The sequence below is a fragment of the Culex pipiens genome, chromosome 1 (assembly GCF_016801865.2).
Source record: "Culex pipiens pallens isolate TS chromosome 1, TS_CPP_V2, whole genome shotgun sequence".
NCBI classification, from domain to species: Eukaryota; Metazoa; Arthropoda; class Insecta; order Diptera; family Culicidae; genus Culex; species Culex pipiens.
This window is the reverse complement of record NC_068937.1, coordinates 120,150,436-120,171,375: the sequence shown is the minus strand read 5'-3', so window position 1 is coordinate 120,171,375 and position 20,940 is coordinate 120,150,436. Positions and strand designations below refer to the sequence as shown.

The following is a 20,940-nucleotide window of genomic DNA, read 5'->3' as shown; positions in this document are numbered from 1 at the left end:
GGTTTTCGGCAATTTCTATATGACAGACTTGGTTTTTTAGTCTCGTAAATATTTTTACCGGCAAGCTCGTCCAATTTCCTATAAGTTTGACTTTGACAGCTTTTTGATTTATATCGTTTTTATATTTACGTAAGCAAATTTACGGTTTCTACCACACTGAAAAAAATATACTATTTTCAGTTATTAGCAATGCAATTAGGCTTGTATCTGTAAGCCCTTACATCCGATTGAAATGCTGTCAAAGGCAAACTTATAGGAAATTGGACGAGCTTTCCGGTAAAAATATTTACGAGACTAAAAAACCAAGTCTGTCATATAGAAATTGCCGAAAGCCACCAAAAAAAACCCGGGCTTTCTGAAAAAAATACACTGAAACAAAAATACACGCCACATCTATGAGATTTTTTGATTTTTATGTCTAAAACTTAAATTTAAAGGTGATGTCACGATTTTTTTTCGTTCAAAATTTTTGAGGAGATAGCCTAAAATGTTACCAAAAGACTGACGAAAAATGCAGGATAGTATGCCTCTTCTAAAAAAATACATATTTACGAGACAATTTTACATAAAAGTCTCCATATTGACCATTGTCCTATGTCCAATCCTTGGGAAGATACAGCAGTTTTGAAAATAAAAATGTTGAAAAAACGGGGTTTTTGTGGTTTTCGGCAATTTCTATACGACAGACTTGGTTTTTTAGTCTCGTAAATATTTTTACCGGAAAGCTCGTCCAATTTCCTATAAGTTTGCCATACCGTCCTGCATTTTTCGTCAGTCTTTTGGTAACATTTTAGGCTATTTCCTCAAAAATTTTGAACGAGAAAAAATCGTGACATCACCTTTAAATTTAAGTTTTAGACTTAAAAATCAAAAAATGTCATTGATGTGGCGTGTATTTTTGTTTCAGTGTATTTTTTTCAGAAAGCCCGTTCGATTTCCTACAAGTTTGTCTTTGACCACTTTTTGATACGACGCAACGGCTTCGAGATACAGTAATTTTTAAATTACAAAATACAAAAATATTTAAATACCTTACGCCCTTCTCAAATGTTATTTTCGAGTACTATTGGCTCCATATACACAAAAATGGCTTATATAGGCCCAGAAGTGGGTCTCGTGGCGCAGGGGTAGCGGCTTCGGCTGCCGATCCCGATGATTCTATGAGACACGGGTTCGATTCCCGCCTTATCCACTGAGCTTCTATCGGATGGTGAAGTAAAACGTCGGTCCCGGTTTCTCCTGTCTCGTCAGAGGCGCTGGAGCAGAAATCCCACGTTAGAGGAAGGCCATGCCCCGGGGGGCGTAGTGCCAATAGTTTCGTAGGCCCAGAATAACGTGTCTACAAAGTTTCATTGAAATCGGAGAGGGTCGGGTACAAAAGTACCAGAAAAATTCCTGATTTGAGCTGGAATTGCTCTGAAATAAAATGGAACAGTGCTTAAATTTCATGCAATTACTAAATTGTTTGCCTAACTTTTTGTTCAATAAACGATGACGTTGATGTGGAATTTAGTTCACAAAATAAATTTGTGAAATCGATAATCTGTTCCCATCCCAAAGTTGTCAAATGGCATAGAACCGAAATCGATTAACCATGTGTGCTCCCATCCGTTAAGAACCTCTTGGCCTGAGGGGGACACATGTTGTTTATTTAGGCTATATTTAATGAAACTGTCGGAAAACGCTCGCTCAAAGCTTGTTTCATCAAAACTTTCTCCGCAAACTATTCATCAAACAGATTAATCTCCAAGATTAGTCATGTTTTCGGGTTGATTTGCGATTCTGGGAACCTCTCTCCGGACGGTTCCAGCAGTCTGTCGGTGTCTACTGGAGTTTGCTGAAATGATAGTTTCCCGTATAGGTTAGTCGATGAAGAAACCCCTTAGGGAATTAGCATATTTGGAGCTCACATCGTGGTGAATTCGGAACGTTTCCGAATCCGGCTGGCAAAAGTGCCAAACCACAATCATATCGAGTTTGCACCGGGCAGTGCCGATTCCACTTCAGAACGCATTCCGGGCGGTGGTTTACTAAAGTCTCTTTTGGGGCAGAGGTCCTTACCGCAAAACTCTTGTTACCTTCTGCTTGACTGCAGCCGAATTGTGGTCAAGCACGTCACCGCTTGGAATGACACTTTAGTTTTCAAGATTTCCAAGACTTTTGAGTGGTTGCCTTCTGAGCTTAGATTTTTTTTTTGTTTTGTTTCATCAAGATGACGTATTGTTACCAAATCTAATTTATTAACGCATTTCACTCTTTTTTCAGGTAACGCTATTCTGATGAGGTCTACTTGTAAGTAACTTATGTTTTTGCAATGTTTTCTTTCTTTTTATCAAATTGTACCCCCAAACCAAACCTCATTGACATCCTTACCACGATCTGATAAAAAATAATCGGTACTTCGAAACGTGACGATACCGATATGGTTCCATCACCTCCGGGGGTCAAGCGATGCTGAATGGATGTTGGCGAATGAAACACGTGTCCAATTCATCACGACACACTTGGATGGCTGGGATTGACACACTTTTCACGTTCGAATGTTGTGCAATTTTGTTGTTTTGGGCACCAATTCAATGTTGCATTTTTTGTGAGCAGTTTATTTAGTAATGAACTGGAAAATGCACTTGGCCATGTAATTTGAATAAAAGTTGTTTACAAAACTGTAAATAAAAAATGACGTGCCTATTGCTACCATTGATCTGCCCCAATATCTCGTGAATTGTTTCAAACCAGACGTTTAACGCCATCTACGATTAGTTTTGTGTTCGACAATCTGTCATCGGTTAAGGTTGGTGGGGACGCGTACGTGCGACAATTTTGTTTTTTTTTTTGTCGGAGGCCACCAAAAGTCTTCACCACCACAGAGAAGAGGAGCGGGGCTGGTTGACGGAGTTTGTGGGCCATTTTGTCCCCGGAGTCACAGTATGTATGACCCGATGTGTAAGCTTAGTCTCTAATATCAGTGGGATTTCTTTCATTTTTATTCCTTTAGCACAGAACGACACCATTTTACACTTTAACTCCAAAAATATATATATTCTAAGATTTTGCTTAATCTTATTCTAACATTTCACTGTGCTTCAGAGTGCCCCGTGGCACGTCGGTAGAATTGCATCTCTCAACTCTAACTGCTAATTTCAACTCTCTCCTAATTTCAACTACCTCTCTCAACTCTCTCCTTATTTCAACTACCCCATTTCAACTGCCCTGATTCTAAATCTAACTTAGGCTTTTATACTCCGAAGCGTTTTTAGTCAAGACGCATGCGCAATATTCATCTCTACGGGAGTAGCTCAGCCACGTGCGTTTTGACTACACCGCGTTGATCTTGAAATCTTTCTGCTCGAAAATTCTCAGCAGGGATCCTGGCAGAGTTCATGACACTTCTGTTTTCGCTTTGTGCTTTTCCTTCCATCCTCCTACTGTGTTTATTTATATCTTAACATACGTGCTCCTAGAAATATGACACTTGACTCGTGTCAACATGTGTTAATGAGTGCATCTGAAGATGTTGCACTTCGTCTGATTGTAAAGACCAATGTACTTCTGACAAATTCTTTCCTGTTGGTCGAACTAAAAATCTAAATTTATATTCTGATTAACTGAGGGTCGCTACATACCCTTACACTACCCAGCTAGATGTTTGTCTGCTAAGATAATCATCTACTGTAAGCCTAACGCTGGTTCTTGATAAGTGTTGATTTTGAAAAATATGTTTTTGAATATCTGAGTACTAAATATAATGGTTGTCCGCGTTCTGTTGTCTCCTCTGCGTTGATATAATTGATAAAATAGCTGGCTTGATAATTCGTCGATGTTGTTCTCCACTTGACTTTTGGTTTGAAACTTGAAAACATTCAATAAAACACATAGATTGAGACATTTGACATTGTTGATTTGACTATAGTGGATCAATTCTGCCAAACATTATTTGATACATTTTCCTTCTTGTCCTTTCCTTGATGCTTTTTCTTATTGCATAGAGATCTGCGTCAGTCCTTCTTTGTGTTCTGCAGTCGATAAAATTTTCGTGTACTTCAATCGAAACTTTTCATTCCATTCCATAAGATCTGAGTGTAGTGTACAGATCAAGTTTCATCATTTTGCCATACTTTTTCCTTTCCATTAGATCCGAGAATTGTATTTGGATCTCTTGCCTTAATGGTCAGTCTCTGATATAATTTTTCCGGTTGAGAAGTTTCTGCTTCTGACTGAACAAACAAAAACTATTCCATGTAATATAATTTAGCATCATAATCATTCTTTGTATTGTATCATATATTTCACTCCATCGTTGTTATGTTCCACCGTTTTTTTTAAACAACTCATCTCCTGTCTCAATTTTCTGCAATTTATGAATGCATAACTGTTCCAATAATTTGTTGATGCCAAATGCACTGTGCTTAATGTTCTGGTTGATGTTGCTGCTGACGCTGTATCCAAATGTTAACGTTTGATGATATTTGTGTTCGTGTAGGTGAGATTTTACATATTTGTGTAGTGTCGTGTTACAGATTTGTTTTTTTTTTTTGAATAATTTCCTAAGTGACTATCAATTTAACAATTCTTTGTTTAAAGTTGATATTAATTATTGTAGCAAAGTATATTATAATTATAATTTCCTAAGCTTATCCTGCATCTTCTGCTCATTGTTTTTTTTAGTTTAAAATTTAATCGGATGCTTTTTTTTTTTACTCTAATAATCTTAAATCTACACTGGCATTGGCTAAAAAGTTTTTCAAAATATTAATTTATATACTTACTCCGCTTACTCTCATGTTTTTTTTTTTACTTCAATTCATCGATAATATTTGTGTTTAAGGTACGTTGCAAAGATTTTGTTTGCAAAATCGTCTTCCCCTCTTTTTTTCCAGGTATAATTAGGCTTGTTTGAATAAGGACCTAAAATTTTTCCTAAAATGAAACTAAATACATACTTTAATCATGTGATGTGGGATAATCTATTTATGTTTTCTCGACCCACACTGCTTTTTTTCACACACAAACACATGTATTCTGGGCTGCAGTCCCTTGTCCAATCACGCATCAACATATCATTTATCCATCTCAATTATACTGTGATATCATTTATTGTACTGATCAGTAGAGTGCACTCTTTTCCTAAATAATCCCATTAAATATAATTATTGACGTCTTTAAACATATGTTATAATTATGTACCACGTGGATTTAATTTCAGTTCATGTTTTGACCTTGATATTCTTTCTTTTCCTGCACGTTGTTATTTATAATCTATATTCATCTTTTTTTTTTACCTCCCCAATATCTTAGTCATTTGTTTATAATAAAATGCTTGTTCATAAATAAAATCCTCGTTAATCATTGAATTTTCGCAATCTATTGTTGTGAATCTTTTCCAACTTGTTTCCATTCTTAATTACTGTAGTTTGTTCACTTGGTAAATCAACAACTTCATATGGACCTCGCCATAAACTTTGTAACTTCTTTCCTACACCTGTGGGAATGGTTTCTACAATAACCAAATCCCCCCACCAAGGTTGCCATTCTTTTGCATCTCTGTCGTAAATTTCCTTTCTTTTATGTTTTGAAGCAACTACGTTTTCTACAGCTTTGTCGTGGACATTTTTAAAATTTGCTTTCATTTCCTTTATGTAATCATCGTAATTTAACTCTCTTTCAGTAACGTTATAAACTGTATTTGGAATTCTCGCTAATCTTCCGTACAATAATTCAAATGGTGTAAATCCAGTAGACGAATTAATCGTTGTATTATACTGGAAAGTGAAAAATGGAATTAATTGATCCCATGTTTGCGGATTCCCAACAATAAAGTTTCGCAAATAGATTTTCAGTTCTCTATTTGATCTTTCTACTAAATTTGCTTGTGGATGATATGCACTTGTATTTATCTTCTTTATTTTCAAAATTTTGCATACATTTTTCAATAAATTACTCATAAAATTCGTTCCTTGATCGGTAACTACCTCTAGTGGAGCACCATAGCGACAAATAAAATGTTCCACGAATGCTTTAGCGACAGTTGAGCTTTCCTGGTCAGGCAATACAGCAACTGTTAAAAATCTTGTTAGATCATCTTGAATCACTAAACCATAACGATTATTGTCGTCAGATGGGGTTAATATTACAATATCCATAAATACTTTTTGGAAGGGTTCCGTTGAAGTCGTTGTAATCTTCATAGGAATCTTATTCTTGGGCCAAATCTTGTTCTTTTGGCACAGTTCACATTGTCTTACATAGTTTTCAATATCTCTACGCATGTTGTCCCACGTGAAAAGTGGACTTATACGTTGAAGCATTCTTTTACCTCCCACGTGACCTCCAAGAGGGGCATCATGAAATTCTTTCAAAACCGTTTCTCTATCTTCTACTTTTACAAACATTCTGTCTTCATTAGATGCATATAGTGTAAACATTTTATCAAATTTTCCTGCCATAAATCTAAGAATATTGACATCGGGAAGTTGCTGTAAATTTCTAAATGAAATAATTTGAATAGTTTTAGCTGATTTGGCAAAATCAGGACATTTAACAAAACTTTCTAACAAACCCTCAAATAACTCTTCTCTATTAGTAATTGAACGTTTTGATCCATTCAAAATAAAACCCCACAATTTGTTATCTGGAAATGAAAAAATTCTTCCATTTATATTGTCCTTCATACCATGTGGTAGATCCACCAATTCACTTAACTCTTTGAACGCTGTCTTACTATTAATAATGACAAAATTAGCATCTGTATTATTCTCATTGATCATTGTTTTTGTAAATTTAAGTAAACTAAAATTAATTTCATCTTTGTTTTGAGCATCGAAAAAGTCATCCAATGTAAACTTTTTCCATGAATCATCATCATTTTTGTCCACAATATCGATAGCCTGTAAGGAATCAATAGTTATGTCTAAATCATCATCATTGTCTGAAAGATTATCAGTCTGATTATCAGTAGTATCATTTGAATTCTGTTGTAATAAAGATTGATTATTTTGAACAGGTTTTGAGTTATCAATTAAATTTGAATTTTGACGTGTTTGTTGTCTAGTAACAACAGCAATTAAATTATTATTTGAACTTTCCGAAACATTTTCAATGTTTGCATTTGAATTTTCTTCGTGCTTAATACGAGAAAGAAAATCAGCAACAACATTCTCTTTTCCCTGTTTATATCGGATATCACATCCAATACCTTGAATTTTTAATCTTAATTTGGAAAGAGTCGGTGAGGTCTCTTTTAGTCTCCAAATTGCAATCAACGGCCTATGATCAGTATAAACAATAAACTGTTGGTTAAAAATATAATGTTTAAAATATTCAACTGCCCAAACTATAGCGAGTAATTCTTTTTCAATAACGTGATACTTCTTTTCAGAAACACTTAATGCTCTACTAGCATAAGCGATTGGGTTATCATTTGTTTTAGCATTTGATAATACTGCTCCTACAGCATAATCACTAGCATCTGTTGTAATGACAAAGGTATCCTTATAATTCGGACGTACTAAAATTGGTTCTGAAATTAAGCAGTGTTTCAAATCATGGAACGCTTTTTCACACTCTTCAGTCCATTTGAATTTTACATCCTTTTTCAATAAATTATTCAAATGTTTACGTTTATCTGCCATATTCGGAATAAACTTGCCGTAAAAATTTATTGTTCCCAGAAATGAACGAACATCCTTAACATTTTGAGGACGTTTTAATTCTTTGATTGTTTTGATGTTATCATCTGTAGGCATAATTCCATGCTTATCAATCGTATGACCCAGGTAATTAATCTGTGTCTTCAGAATGGTACATTTTGATGTTTCTACCTTCAAATTATTTTGGTATAACGCTTCTAAAATTTTGAACAAATTTTCGTTATGTTCTTCAATAGTTTTTCCAAACACAATAATATCATCTAGATAAACAAATGCTTTAATTGGTTGAATCGAGTACAAAATAATATTCATTAATTTTTGAAATGTTGCTGGGCTATTTCTAAGACCCATAGGCATTCTTAAAAATTCATAATGTCCTTTTGAAGTTGAAAATGCAGTTTTAGCTGCATCTCGAGGGTTTAAAGGTATCTGATAAAAACCTGACTTTAAATCAATTGAAGAAAAATATTGTGCATCGCCAATGTTATCCAAAATTTCATTAATCAATGGAATCGGAAAAACAAAAGGTTTTGTTATCATGTTTAGTGATCTGAAATCTACAACAATTCTATATTTCTGTTTGTCATCAGCTCCAACCTTTTTAGGTATACATAAAACAGGAGCATTCCACGGGCTTTTACTAGGTTTAATAATACCCAGTTTGAGCATTTCATCAATTTGCTCATCAATGTGCACTTTTGTTGCTTCAGGCATTCTATATTGCCTCTTATTAATTGGAATATTCGTTGTGGTTTCTATTTCATGAATTGCTGCATCCGTAAAAGTCAATTCATCTCCTTCAATAAAAAATAATTTGTTAAATTTTTCAATCATAGAAACAATTTTCTCAAAATTACGTTTATTCAAATGTTCTAGATTTACTATATCAATTATTTTCTGAATTCTTTCCCTGCCTTTAATGCTTTTTAAATTTTTGAATTCCGTTACATCGCCATCTTTATCAATGTCTAAATTTAATTCTGTTGGCATACAAGGTTGATCATCTAATTTATTTTCAAATCCATCACTTGTTTCATCATAATGTACAATATTTTCGCAAAACGCAACATTATTTAGTATTTCTCCTTCATACTTGACTTCTTGGTCTTTTTGAAAACCACTGGTATCATTTTGATGATGAATAGCGTTTGATTCATTATTTTCATAATTATTTTTCTTATAGATTTGATTTGATTCAACATTATTCGATTTATAATATATTTTTGGCTTTTGTAAAACAATGAACTTAAAGTTTTTATCGATGAAGAGAGTGTGCTTCTTTAAAAATTCTGCACCAATTATACCAGGCACAGATAAATTCTTCATAACATAGAACTTTGTGTTATAAATTGTTTTACCGATTAATAAATCAATAACCACCGATCCTATCGTTTCAGTTAATGTATTACCAATGCCAGTTAAAGTAATTTTGTCCTTAAAATTAACATGAGTGTAACCTATTTGATTCAAAATATTACTACTTATTACATTGACACTAGCACCTGTATCAAGTAAATAGTAAATAGAATGAAATGGATTTTGTTTAGATGAAATTCTTAATCTAAATTGAAGATAAGGAGTTAAAATTATTCTTAGTACTTCATGGGGAGGATTGTAGAATTCTCTCTGAGAAGTCAAATTAAAATTATTACGAAAAATATTGTTACGTTTTCTATAATACCTAGGAGCACGGTAATTGTAGCGTCTGTTATATTGATTCGCATTTTGTCGGGTGTTTCGGACGCCAAAATGATCGAAAACCCCATCATTCAGTTTTTTCGCTGTGTATAAAATTGTTTAAAATTATTCCTGAATCGGTTTTGATAATATCTTTTGTTTGAGTAGTTATATTGATTTTGATAGTTATTCAATCGATTTTGATGGGTTGAAAAGTTACGTTTATCATTCACGTCTTGGTTTTTATTTGAATATTCATTTTTAAAGTTTTGTGAATTTATTCTTTGTTTGTCTTTGTACAAATTTTCAAATTCCTCATTACTTATTCGTTTTTCTTCAAGAATACTCAAAAAATCTCTAAAGTTTTGTATTGTTAAATTTCTAGCAGTTTGTTGCAAGTAAGTATTTTTCAGTCCCGCAATGAAATGAATTCTTAGATTTTCCATTGCAAAATTATCAACATTTTTATCGATTTCTAAATCGAATAGAATTTCTAGTGCCCTATTCTTGTATGCCTTAAAGGTTTCATGTTCGTACTGCGAAAGAGTATCGATCCGTTTGAAAATATTTAAAGAAGACTTTTTATCACCAAATTCATGTAACAAATTCTTTTCAATTTCTTCCCAAGTAAGTTTTAAAATAGTTTTAGTAAATGGTTTAGCTTTACCTTTTAATTTCAGTTGTATTACATTAATCAAAGGTGTAAGAGAAACGCCTTTTGGAATTTTATTGTAAAAATAATTAATTTGATCAAGGAAAGAATTTAAATCTTCTGATTTACCATAAAAATCTGGAATACACTTAATCGCAGAATCCATTGGAAACTCGGTATCCTCCATCACATTCAATTTTAAATCTATCAAACGCTCTTTTTGATTTAGTTTACTTGCAAAACATTCAAGAGTTAACTGAAATGATTTGACAGTTTCATTAAAATTGTTCACAATCTTGTCATATTCTTTGGGAATTGAACACTCTCGTAACTCAATCAATTTATCTTTGTAAGAATTGACAAATTCTTTTCAATTTCTTCCCAAGTAAGTTTTAAAATAGTTTTAGTAAATGGTTTAGCTTTACCTTTTAATTTCAGTTGTATTACATTAATCAAAGGTGTAAGAGAAACGCCTTTTGGAATTTTATTGTAAAAATAATTAATTTGATCAAGGAAAGAATTTAAATCTTCTGATTTACCATAAAAATCTGGAATACACTTAATCGCAGAATCCATTGGAAACTCGGTATCCTCCATCACATTCAATTTTAAATCTATCAAACGCTCTTTTTGATTTAGTTTACTTGCAAAACATTCAAGAGTTAACTGAAATGATTTGACAGTTTCATTAAAATTGTTCACAATCTTGTCATATTCTTTGGGAATTGAACACTCTCGTAACTCAATCAATTTATCTTTGTAAGAATTGACTGCCACTTTTGCTTTTTTTATTTTTAAAACAATGTCTTCCTGTTCATTAGGAATATTATTGGAAAGAAAATTCATTTCCGTAGCAAAATAATCATCTAGTTTCTTTAAATTTTCCATGTTGAAAGAATTTAACAGTTTCACAATTCAAAATAACATTTAATAATAAAAAAAAAATAATGCCCATGAACAAAATTATCCACTTCAATTTAATTACAAAAATAGTAAAATATTACAACTTACCCATTTTTCTTTGCTGGTTTTCTGGATGTTCTCCATGGCTGGCGGTTCGATAAGAATACTTCGATAATCGTGATTTTTCTAGGCTGCAAACTTCTCTCGTCACAAAACTGAAGTTGCTTTCCTTGGTTTTGGCTGGCGGTTTGACACATTTTTTTCAATCATCATGGCTGGCGTTTGAACTGCCATCTTCACTCGTCACTAAAAGTTTCCTTTGGCATTGGCTAGCGGTTCGACACTGGTTTTTTCACTTGTCCGAAAATAACGTTCCTGTTTCAAATTGAAACTTTTACGCTGTCACCACATGTGTAAGCTTAGTCTCTAATATCAGTGGGATTTCTTTCATTTTTATTCCTTTAGCACAGAACGACACCATTTTACACTTTAACTCCAAAAATATATATATTCTAAGATTTTGCTTAATCTTATTCTAACATTTCACTGTGCTTCAGAGTGCCCCGTGGCACGTCGGTAGAATTGCATCTCTCAACTCTAACTGCTAATTTCAACTCTCTCCTAATTTCAACTACCTCTCTCAACTCTCTCCTTATTTCAACTACCCCATTTCAACTGCCCTGATTCTAAATCTAACTTAGGCTTTTATACTCCGAAGCGTTTTTAGTCAAGACGCATGCGCAATATTCATCTCTACGGGAGTAGCTCAGCCACGTGCGTTTTGACTACACCGCGTTGATCTTGAAATCTTTCTGCTCGAAAATTCTCAGCAGGGATCCTGGCAGAGTTCATGACACTTCTGTTTTCGCTTTGTGCTTTTCCTTCCATCCTCCTACTGTGTTTATTTATATCTTAACATACGTGCTCCTAGAAATATGACACTTGACTCGTGTCAACATGTGTTAATGAGTGCATCTGAAGATGTTGCACTTCGTCTGATTGTAAAGACCAATGTACTTCTGACAAATTCTTTCCTGTTGGTCGAACTAAAAATCTAAATTTATATTCTGATTAACTGAGGGTCGCTACACCGAAAATTCTGACCACTATAGTCCAGAGATTGATTGCGATTTGAACCCGAGGGCAATAAAGATTATTAATCGAAAAATGGTTATTTCCCAGCTATGGCAGTGGGCGAGATGTGCGAGTGTGACGTTATCGATACATGCGGTTAGCAGTTGGTTACATCAGATTTCAAGTGCCCCAACTTAAGCGTTTTAGTTCATGTCAATTTAGTTCTGCAAATATGATCTTTGGAAATACATACCAAGGCTCCTGATTTTCGGTTCAACGATAATAAACCACTTAATCAGTGTTAAACAAATCGTTTGAATAGTCAGTGCTACCACCAAGCAAACCTGATTTAATCAATCGCTTGCTTTGATTTGATTTTGCTTCAAAAAATGTATAATTATACTTTCGATTTTATTGTAGAGGGAGAGGGGGTGATATGCACCCCCAAAGGGCAAGCTATGATTTTTCAACCATAACAGCAATTCTGTGCAAGAATTTTGTTAGATGTTCTAAAACAACCATTATTCTTCGTCATCCATTTAGAAAAAATCTTGAAAACCCTCAAAATTGTTTAAAAATAGCAAATTTCAAAAAAAAAACATTTTTGATTCATTTTAAACAATCATGTTTCATTTTAAACAATCATGTGTGGCAATATGCACCACAACATTGGGGCAAAATGCACCGGGTAAAAGCAGTTTTCACTATTCACCACTAGATGACACCGCTGTTTTTACAAAGGAGCATTACAGCGGTGCATTTTGCCCCGACCACGCTTTTTGCGTAAAATTCAATTAAAAATACATTTTTCAATGTTTTTCGGCTCATCTATCGATAGAATAATGAAGATCATGACAAAAACTATATAAATCAACACTTACAACATCAATAAATGCTTTTTATACTGTCCAAAAATCATATTAAAAGTTCAATGAAAATTAGACCAAAACACAACATTTTAAAGTTTTGCAAATAACTGCAGCTGTTTTTATCCTACGATGCTCAATTTTTTCCAGCATGATTTTACAATGTTAAGTTTCCAATTTCTACGATTTTTCCCTCTGAATTTTTTTCCCAATACTAAGAAAAGCAGGGGGTGCATTTTTCCCCGGGGTGCCTATACCCCCTCTCCCCTTAATTTTTACACATACGTTATATTGAAAAAATGTCAAATCTTTTCCTTCCAAAATTACATTTATTTCATAATCACAAACGGTTTAACTCTTTTGTAACAATTAATGTTTATAAATTTAAATTATCATAAAAAGAAGTAGAAAAACAAAAAAAAAATCCAAAGTCTTCTCTTCATATGTCAATGAATCACTCAAAAACTGTTCATTATTCAAGGACCCATTAAATAAAAAAACGAGGATGTTGGAATTTAAAACACAGCACAGCTCCTGCTCATGGCGTCACTATTCGCCTGCCAACTTGAATTCAATCGCTTCCAATCAACTGCAAGAGTTACATTTTGCATCCGGCACGTGTTCGTCTAAAAATTTAGGAAATCAAATTCGACAAAATGTCCAAATCCAGCCACTTGCATGTATGCAACTGTGCGCACACGGGCACGTATCATCCATAAATTTCCATCTCATTTTCATCGAATCTGACAGCGTCGAAGGTAGAAATTGAATCCAGCACAGACAAAATAGCATATAGTGGCGCTCTCGATTTATCAGCCATTCAACCACACTCAGTGCTGGCAGCACTGGTTTAGCAGAGAAGCATGACTTCCGCCTGAAACATCAACGTATCACGATAGATATTTGTGACACGAATGTTTTACATGAAACACTTCCTTTCCTCTATTTTACATTACCGTTTGATTTAGGTGTGTGTACATTTTGTGTCACAGTTTTGCTTGCAAGTTTGGCAACACTTTTGCCCTTTAGGTTTGTCTAGCACAATCGACAAGTGTCACCGGTATTAACTGTGTCATTGATCCAGGCAACCCTGTTCCGTATTTACATCAGACCTAGACAACAGTGCTGCCAGCGACTAGAACTAGGAAATTAAATACACCACAAAATAGACGCTGGTTTCCGGTGCATTTGCCATTTGCGTGGCAAACCGGAAATGTAACCGACATCGTTTGCGTCGGATATTTACGGCACACCGGAGCTCCGACTGAATCTTGCTGGTACTGGGGCAGTATTTATAGGAGGACAGTTTGCTTCATACAGTGACACAAACGAGGAAGTTCGGTGTTTTGAATTGGGTTGACGGGTACTAGTGAATGGGTTGATTTTTTTTTGTGTGCAATGGTTAGTTGGACCCGACTTTTTTTGCAATTCTGTCGTAAAATACATTGGCCTACTCATCATCACCAAAAACAACAATTCAGAAAAAATATTATATCACTCATTCGAATGTTGCAAAGCTAGCACTTGTATCGAAAAATAAAACTTTTCGAAACTGATTTCAGTTGGTCGGTTAGCTTATCAAATTGATATTTAAAAATTGCCAATATTTTTTGGAAAGGACTGGAATATTTTATTATTGTTCCATTTTTGGCATTGACAATCAGAGCCATATTTGCAGAGTTATCGTCACTTTAAAAATCGACGCTATTTTGTTGATGCAAATAAACTTTAGTTTTCCTATTTTCTTTTCTTTCAGAGGCTGTATCTTAGCAATCATCGATCCAACCTTCAGAGTATTTCATGCAAATTTGTGCGAATTTCCACCCACCTCACCTTAATAAGGAAAGGCTGTAAAATTATTCAAAAATTGAACTTCTTAATTTTATCACCAAAAAAACAACAAACCATCCACATTAACGACCCCCGGGTCTTTTGTGGTCTCTATTGCAAGTTTCTGCTCGAACCTAGGAGTTCGAAGGCTTGGATGGGGAGAGCACCCAAACCTCTTTCTACTCCAAGGAACCTTCCACCCCAGTGTTTGAACTGACGACCTTCGGATTGCGAGTCCAACCGCCGCCAACGATTCCACCGGAGTAGGCTTGGTTTGGTGTGTTGTTTGTACTTATGGCATGGAGAAGACTCCTACAACTGGAATGACTTAACGGTCTAACAACCAAGGCCGGGACCGATATTTTACTTCCTCATCCGATGGAAGGTTGGAGCAGATGGGAATCGAACCCAGAATCATCCGCTTACAAAGCGGACAGCGTAACCATTCGGCCACGCACTTTTATCACCAAATCGATTCATATTCAAATTCTGAACACATGTGTGTGTATTTTTGTTTTTGGTCATAAATAAATCCGTCTTTAAGCCCCATAAGTCCCTAATGAAAATTATTTATTAGTAAAGAACTTCAAAAGTAATGCTGGTATGTGCCTTCCTTACATTAATATATGACGATAGGGTTTTCTGATTTTCAATCTTTTGTACTCATTAGAAAGTTCTTTTGATTACGCATCCAACGCAATTACGCATACATCCGGACAACGTTTTTATCAAAATATCTGAGATCCGACCTCAAAAAAGTGTATTAATAGCACATAAGATCTTATAACTTTTGATAGGGTTGTCCGATCTTGAATGTTTTGGGCTCGCTGGAAAGGTCTTTTGCTATCCTTTCTAGAAATGTTTAACATTAAACAAAAACACATTTTTTAAATCTTCCGGACTTCAGTGGTTATCGTTTTTTAAGCATAGCTTTTGAAGTACTTCACTAAACTTTCAATTTTCAATAGCGACTTATGGGACTCCAAGACGGATCGACTGAGTCCAAAACGGACAAAATCGATGCCCAGACAATCGAGTGACAATTTTTTGATTAACATCCCACCACACAAACAGACATTTGCTCAGAATTTGGTCCTGAGTAGATATGTGTACGTGAAGGTGGGTAAGAAGTTCATTTTCAAGTGATTTTATAGCCTTTCCTCAGTTAGGTGAGGAAGGCAAAAACGATTTTGAGTAAAGACTGGAAGATTGTATAAAGGATGGTTTTTGTAAAACTTAAGTGTTATTTCTACTCTTTTTAGAGGCCGGATCTCAAATAGTTGGATGAAAGCGTTGTCCGGATCGATCATGCGGACCCATCGTTGCAGGGGCCATCAAAATACCTTCCCAACGAGCTCAAAACATTGAAGATCTGATAACCCTAACAATAATTAAAAGCACTAAAGTGTTATTAAAACACTTTTTTGAATTTAGGTCTCAGATATTTTCATAAAAATATTGTCCGGATCTGTATCGAAATTTCGTTGGAAATGTTATCAAAATACTTTTCCGATGGACTAAAAAGATTAACACCGAAACTCCCAAGATCGAGACAAAAAATTCCCCCTGAGCAGTTCTCTACGGAATCGGTCTTTTTTCTTTAATTTTAATTTTTGTATTTTTTAATCCGGCTGAAACTTTTTTGGTCCCTTCGGTATGCCCAAAGAAGCCATTTTGCATCATTAGTTTGTCCACATAATTTTCCAACATTTTGAAAATTACGCCCTTTTGATATGTTAGTCTTGATTTAAAATCTTTAAAAATATTTCTTTCGAAAAGATCGGAAAATTTCACGAATGTTTCATATTTTAACATTGTAAATCGGACCATTAGTTGCTGAGATATCGACATTAGAAACTGGTGGGTTGTTTGAGTGAGACTTAGAAAACATCAATTTTCTTTTTTTTAAACCTTTGCATGGCAATATCTCAGCAACTAAGGGTCGTATCAACAAAGTCCGAAAAAGCAAAATATAGAGAATCTCAGCTTTTCAATTTTTTTTTTTCAAAGATGGGCAAACATGGGCACTAATTTAAAAAAATGAAAAACTGCGACTTTTTTTCAAAAAAGTTACCTAAAAATGGTTATAACTTGAAAACGGTGCACTTTATCAAAAATTCACTAGAGTACTTTTTGATTGCAAATTCGATTTTACATCGAAAAATGAAGTTGAAAATTTTTTGCGACCAATATTTCGATTTTTTGAAAAAATTGTATTGATTCAAAAAATCATAACTCGGTCAAAGATTTTTTGCCCATTCTGGAAATTTCTGAAAAGTTGGCATTTGATGTCCTCTAAAACATATCAACAAAAAAAAAAAAAATAAAAATAGTGTTTTTTTGCAAATCAAGTTTTAGTGACAAAAAGTTAAATAAAAAATCACCCAAAAATTTTTTACCGTGTATAATTTTTTTTCAGTGTAGTCCATATCCATACCTACAACTTTGCCGAAGACACCAAATCGATCAAAAAATTCCTTCAAAAGATACAGATTTTTGAATTTTCACATATCATTTTTTTATGGACAGCTGCCAAATTTGTATTGAAAATTACGTGGACAAACTAATGATGCAAAATGGCTTCTTTGGGCATACCGAAGGCACCAAAAAAGTTTCAGCCGGATTAAAAAATACAGAAAATATCTCAGAGCATTGCTCCCCTTTTTCTTGAGCTCGGGTGTTTTGGTGTTAAAGATCTGAAACCCCTATCGCAAGAAATCTGTAAATAAATTCAAAGGATTGTTTGACTTCTTCCCACGTGTTTTTATGAATATATTTTTTCGAAAAAATGGCAATACTGTCAAGTGAATTTTACCAACCTGTGAAATTGTGCAATTTTGTGTCATCTAAAATTGTTATGTGAGCCAAACAAAATATTTTGGTCTATTGAATGTTTTGTGGGAAAAGCAAAATAGTAAATTGATTATTTTTTAAGAGCGCATTTTTTTCTGATTAGTCGTCAAGATACTACAACTTTGCTAAAGACACCAGCGTGACCAGACAATTTGTTCTTAATTTACATACGTTTGAATATTTGAATGGAATTTTGCGAAAATTGCTCTGAAGCAAATTGGCTTATTGTAAAGAAAATTCCCCTGGAATCATAAATAAATACTTTTTAACATTTTCGGGGAGAATTGTTCTCTAGTCAAAATAACGCAAGTCTGCGGGAAGGGGATCAAGACATCCTAGTGTTGGTCTTGCAAACAGGTTTCGTCGGATTAGTAAACAAGTCTTAAATAATCCGCCCGGCACACCGCTATCCACAACACCTTGTTTGCACGTTGGTGCATTTTAACCTCACCTTTGAGGCTCACTAACATGGCGAATATTCACCTACGTGAGCGATCAACTCTGATGCATCACACCCCAGAGAAGAGACTTGGACCGATTCGAGTTCAAAAGTCGACCTCAGTTTGGCTGCGGGGTTGCGAAAAGATTTTATGGTGAAATTTGAGGTGCAAATATTTAGACTTGCAAGCAGCGGTGAGGATTCATTCATTTGCGGGATTATAAGGCAAAGTGGGAGTCACACAGCTTGAAGCTCGACTGATGAACTGTGTGCTCGCGTTCACAGCAGGAGTGCTTCAGAGAGCGGTTGTTTGCGTAACATTACAGTTGAATTTAATCACGACGTGATGTGTTTGAGCGGGCTTCTTTAAACAGCCGTCACCGCGCGTTGCCATCATCACAAAAGTGGTCATAATTTAAGTTTTCCTCCAATTAATCCCGAAAATTTCCGGTGTCCTCACTCGGGTGCGAAGGTTCCGAATCCCATCATCGTTATCCACGGCAGCAGCAAGTAAACACTAATGAGGCGAGAGTTATAGATTTCGGCGGGCGCTGGCGGTATGAGGTGGAGGGGAGTAAAAATTAATTTAAACTGTTATTAGTATCAATTAGGGCGAACAAGCGTCGCACGCACTAGAAAGCAGTTAATGAGTGTGTCGGAAAATTGGATTCTGGGAAAAGGTTGGTGCTCGTACATGATGTAACATACTCAGTGTTACTTTTTAGGAAGAAAATGTTGACCTAAATTTGAAACATTTGGATGTAATTTAAAGCGTGGCGTAAAACAATTTATTAAATTTAAAAGTTTTTTTTTTAAATTTTAATTTCGAAAAAGGGTTAACTTCACAAACGCGTTCCAAGACTTTGAAGACACTCCTTATCGACTCCAAACCATCAGTCCGGATGAGGCAAAGGTAAACAAAGACAAGTATTGCTATCTAGCTTCATTATCGTTCAAGTTTTTAACACGCTCCATATTTTTCACGTCAGATTGCCCGGTTATGAGCCAACTTTCCTGTTAACGCTCTCGACGAGTGTTGCATTGTTTCCTGCTCGCCAGCAGCGCTCTGGTGTGGGGCCATTTTATATTGATAAAGTTTCAAGTGCTTCGGGATTGCTGCCTGGTCCATCCGATTCGTATCGAAACGGACCGTTGAGGGAGTGCAACGCCACCCTTTTTTTCCTAGTGTGTCAACTAATTACCGTAATGGGCGTCGATTATGAGCTGTTTAATAGCAGTTTGAGTGATTCCCATTTTAGAAATTGAAAGTTTTTCTAATAATGCACTGCTTGTTTCGAGCTTTTTGATGGGACATTTTGCTGATGGCATGCTTTCCAATGTTTGCGAGGAGAGTAGAACCAGGAATGGCACTAATTTGCCTGTTCACGAGCATCGCAAAACGGTGAATGGTTATGGGACAATGCCTTCCTGATTGAATGTGGTAATTTGTTTCAGTATAGTCGTTGAGCTATCGGATAATCAAAATTCGAGCGCATAATATTAGAGTGGTTCAAATTTAACTTCCAAACAATTTTTAAGTTATTGCCATTATAAACCATATTAGCCATTGCCATTAAGATCATAGCCGGGTAGGCAAATTTTTTTGATTAATTTTGGTTTATTTTATTTTGGAGATATTTAAGAATACGGCCACAGCAAAAGGGTAGATGAGCAATTTTCCACCAAAACCGGAAATTGATTTAATTTAGGGAAAAATGGGGCAAGACGACTATATGGGGCAAGAGGAAAATTGCCCGTGTGTGTGTATGGTTTCACGGGAAATTGTTCCTTTTGCCCTATATGGTCGTCTTGCCCCACTTTTCCTTATATTTGTTGTTTTGGTTCAAACTTTGTGGGGTCCTACCTTATGACCGAATAAGCCATTTTGTGTCATTGGTTCACTGGTACAATTCTGGCAGCTGTTCATACAAAAAATGGTAAATATTCGAAAATCTATAACTTCTGAAGGAATTTTCTGAGTTAAGGACTCCACAAAGTTTAAACTAAAAATAATATACAAAAAAAATGGTTGAAATCGACCGATTTCAACCAACTCTTTTGCTTGGACTTATGGACCACTTTTCTGTTGTAATGTCATATTTTCCGTCTAAATTGAGGTAAAATTACATCATAAAACAGGTAATATTCAACCTTCTAAATTACAGCTTTCATATTTATTTTTTTTCCGAGGGTGTTGGAGGCCAAAAATATTGTGGTTGTTTTATTACAATAGCTTGCAAAAGTTATGGGAAAAAGTCAAACTACCTTTGAAAAGCAAAAAGAGATTTCGATTTTAGCTGGATTTCTAATGTTTTTTAAGCCAGTTACTGTACGAAGAGAGAGAGCGGTGTTGGCCGAGTGCGGTTCGGTGGCCTTCACTTGCGGTTTGCTTCATCAGCGGATCATTGTGGTGGTCGAGTTTTGCTGTTGGGGGTCCATTTAATTGCGAAAAGTCGTAGTTTCTGGACCCAAACAGTGTTTTTTGAAGTCGATTTTTGTGTTGGTGCGTGTGAAAGGGAAGAGTCGACCATGCGTGCTTGTGTGTGGTGCACAGAAAAAAATATGTAAATTTACACAGCACGTAATTGCTGTTTCTGATGTAAACTCACTCAATGTAATGTTGAGATATGATGTAAAGAGCAAAAAGTCATGGAAATTACTCTAATGTAAATCTAAATCTAATGTAAATCATGAATCTAATGGAAACGTTGAGCATGGAACCTTAAATCTGATGAATTTCTACCCGGGTTCAGCTTCCTGTAAATTCTCATTTAATGTAAATCATATATCCAATGTATTTCTGCCAAACATTGACTTCAAAACTACCCGAACTAAAAATAGTAATATTTGGTTCTCTTTCTATCGCTCTCATACTTCGCTGGCCCACTGCCTGAGTCCGACCTGAACAAGTTGATGCTTTAGCCGCTCGTTTATAAAATGCGAAGATGTCTCAGTCGGCAGCGGGTAGCAGCAGTAACACCGAACATCCTACCCGTCGTC

General features: G+C 35.1%; 1 protein-coding gene across 13 annotated transcripts in view; it reads left to right on the top strand.

Moving 5' to 3' along the window:
- The window catches only part of LOC120423960 (peripheral plasma membrane protein CASK), a 539,239-nt gene that overhangs the window by 161,469 nt on the left and 356,830 nt on the right, over positions 1–20,940 (top strand). Inside the window, exon 10 of one of the 13 annotated variants that reach the window (XM_052709518.1) lies at positions 2,266–2,292. The exons of the other annotated variants lie outside the window; for them this stretch is intronic. Coding sequence (XP_052565478.1) covers positions 2,266–2,292 — 27 coding nt within the window. The remainder of the gene's footprint in view (positions 1–2,265; positions 2,293–20,940) is intronic. 13 annotated transcript variants of the gene reach the window in all.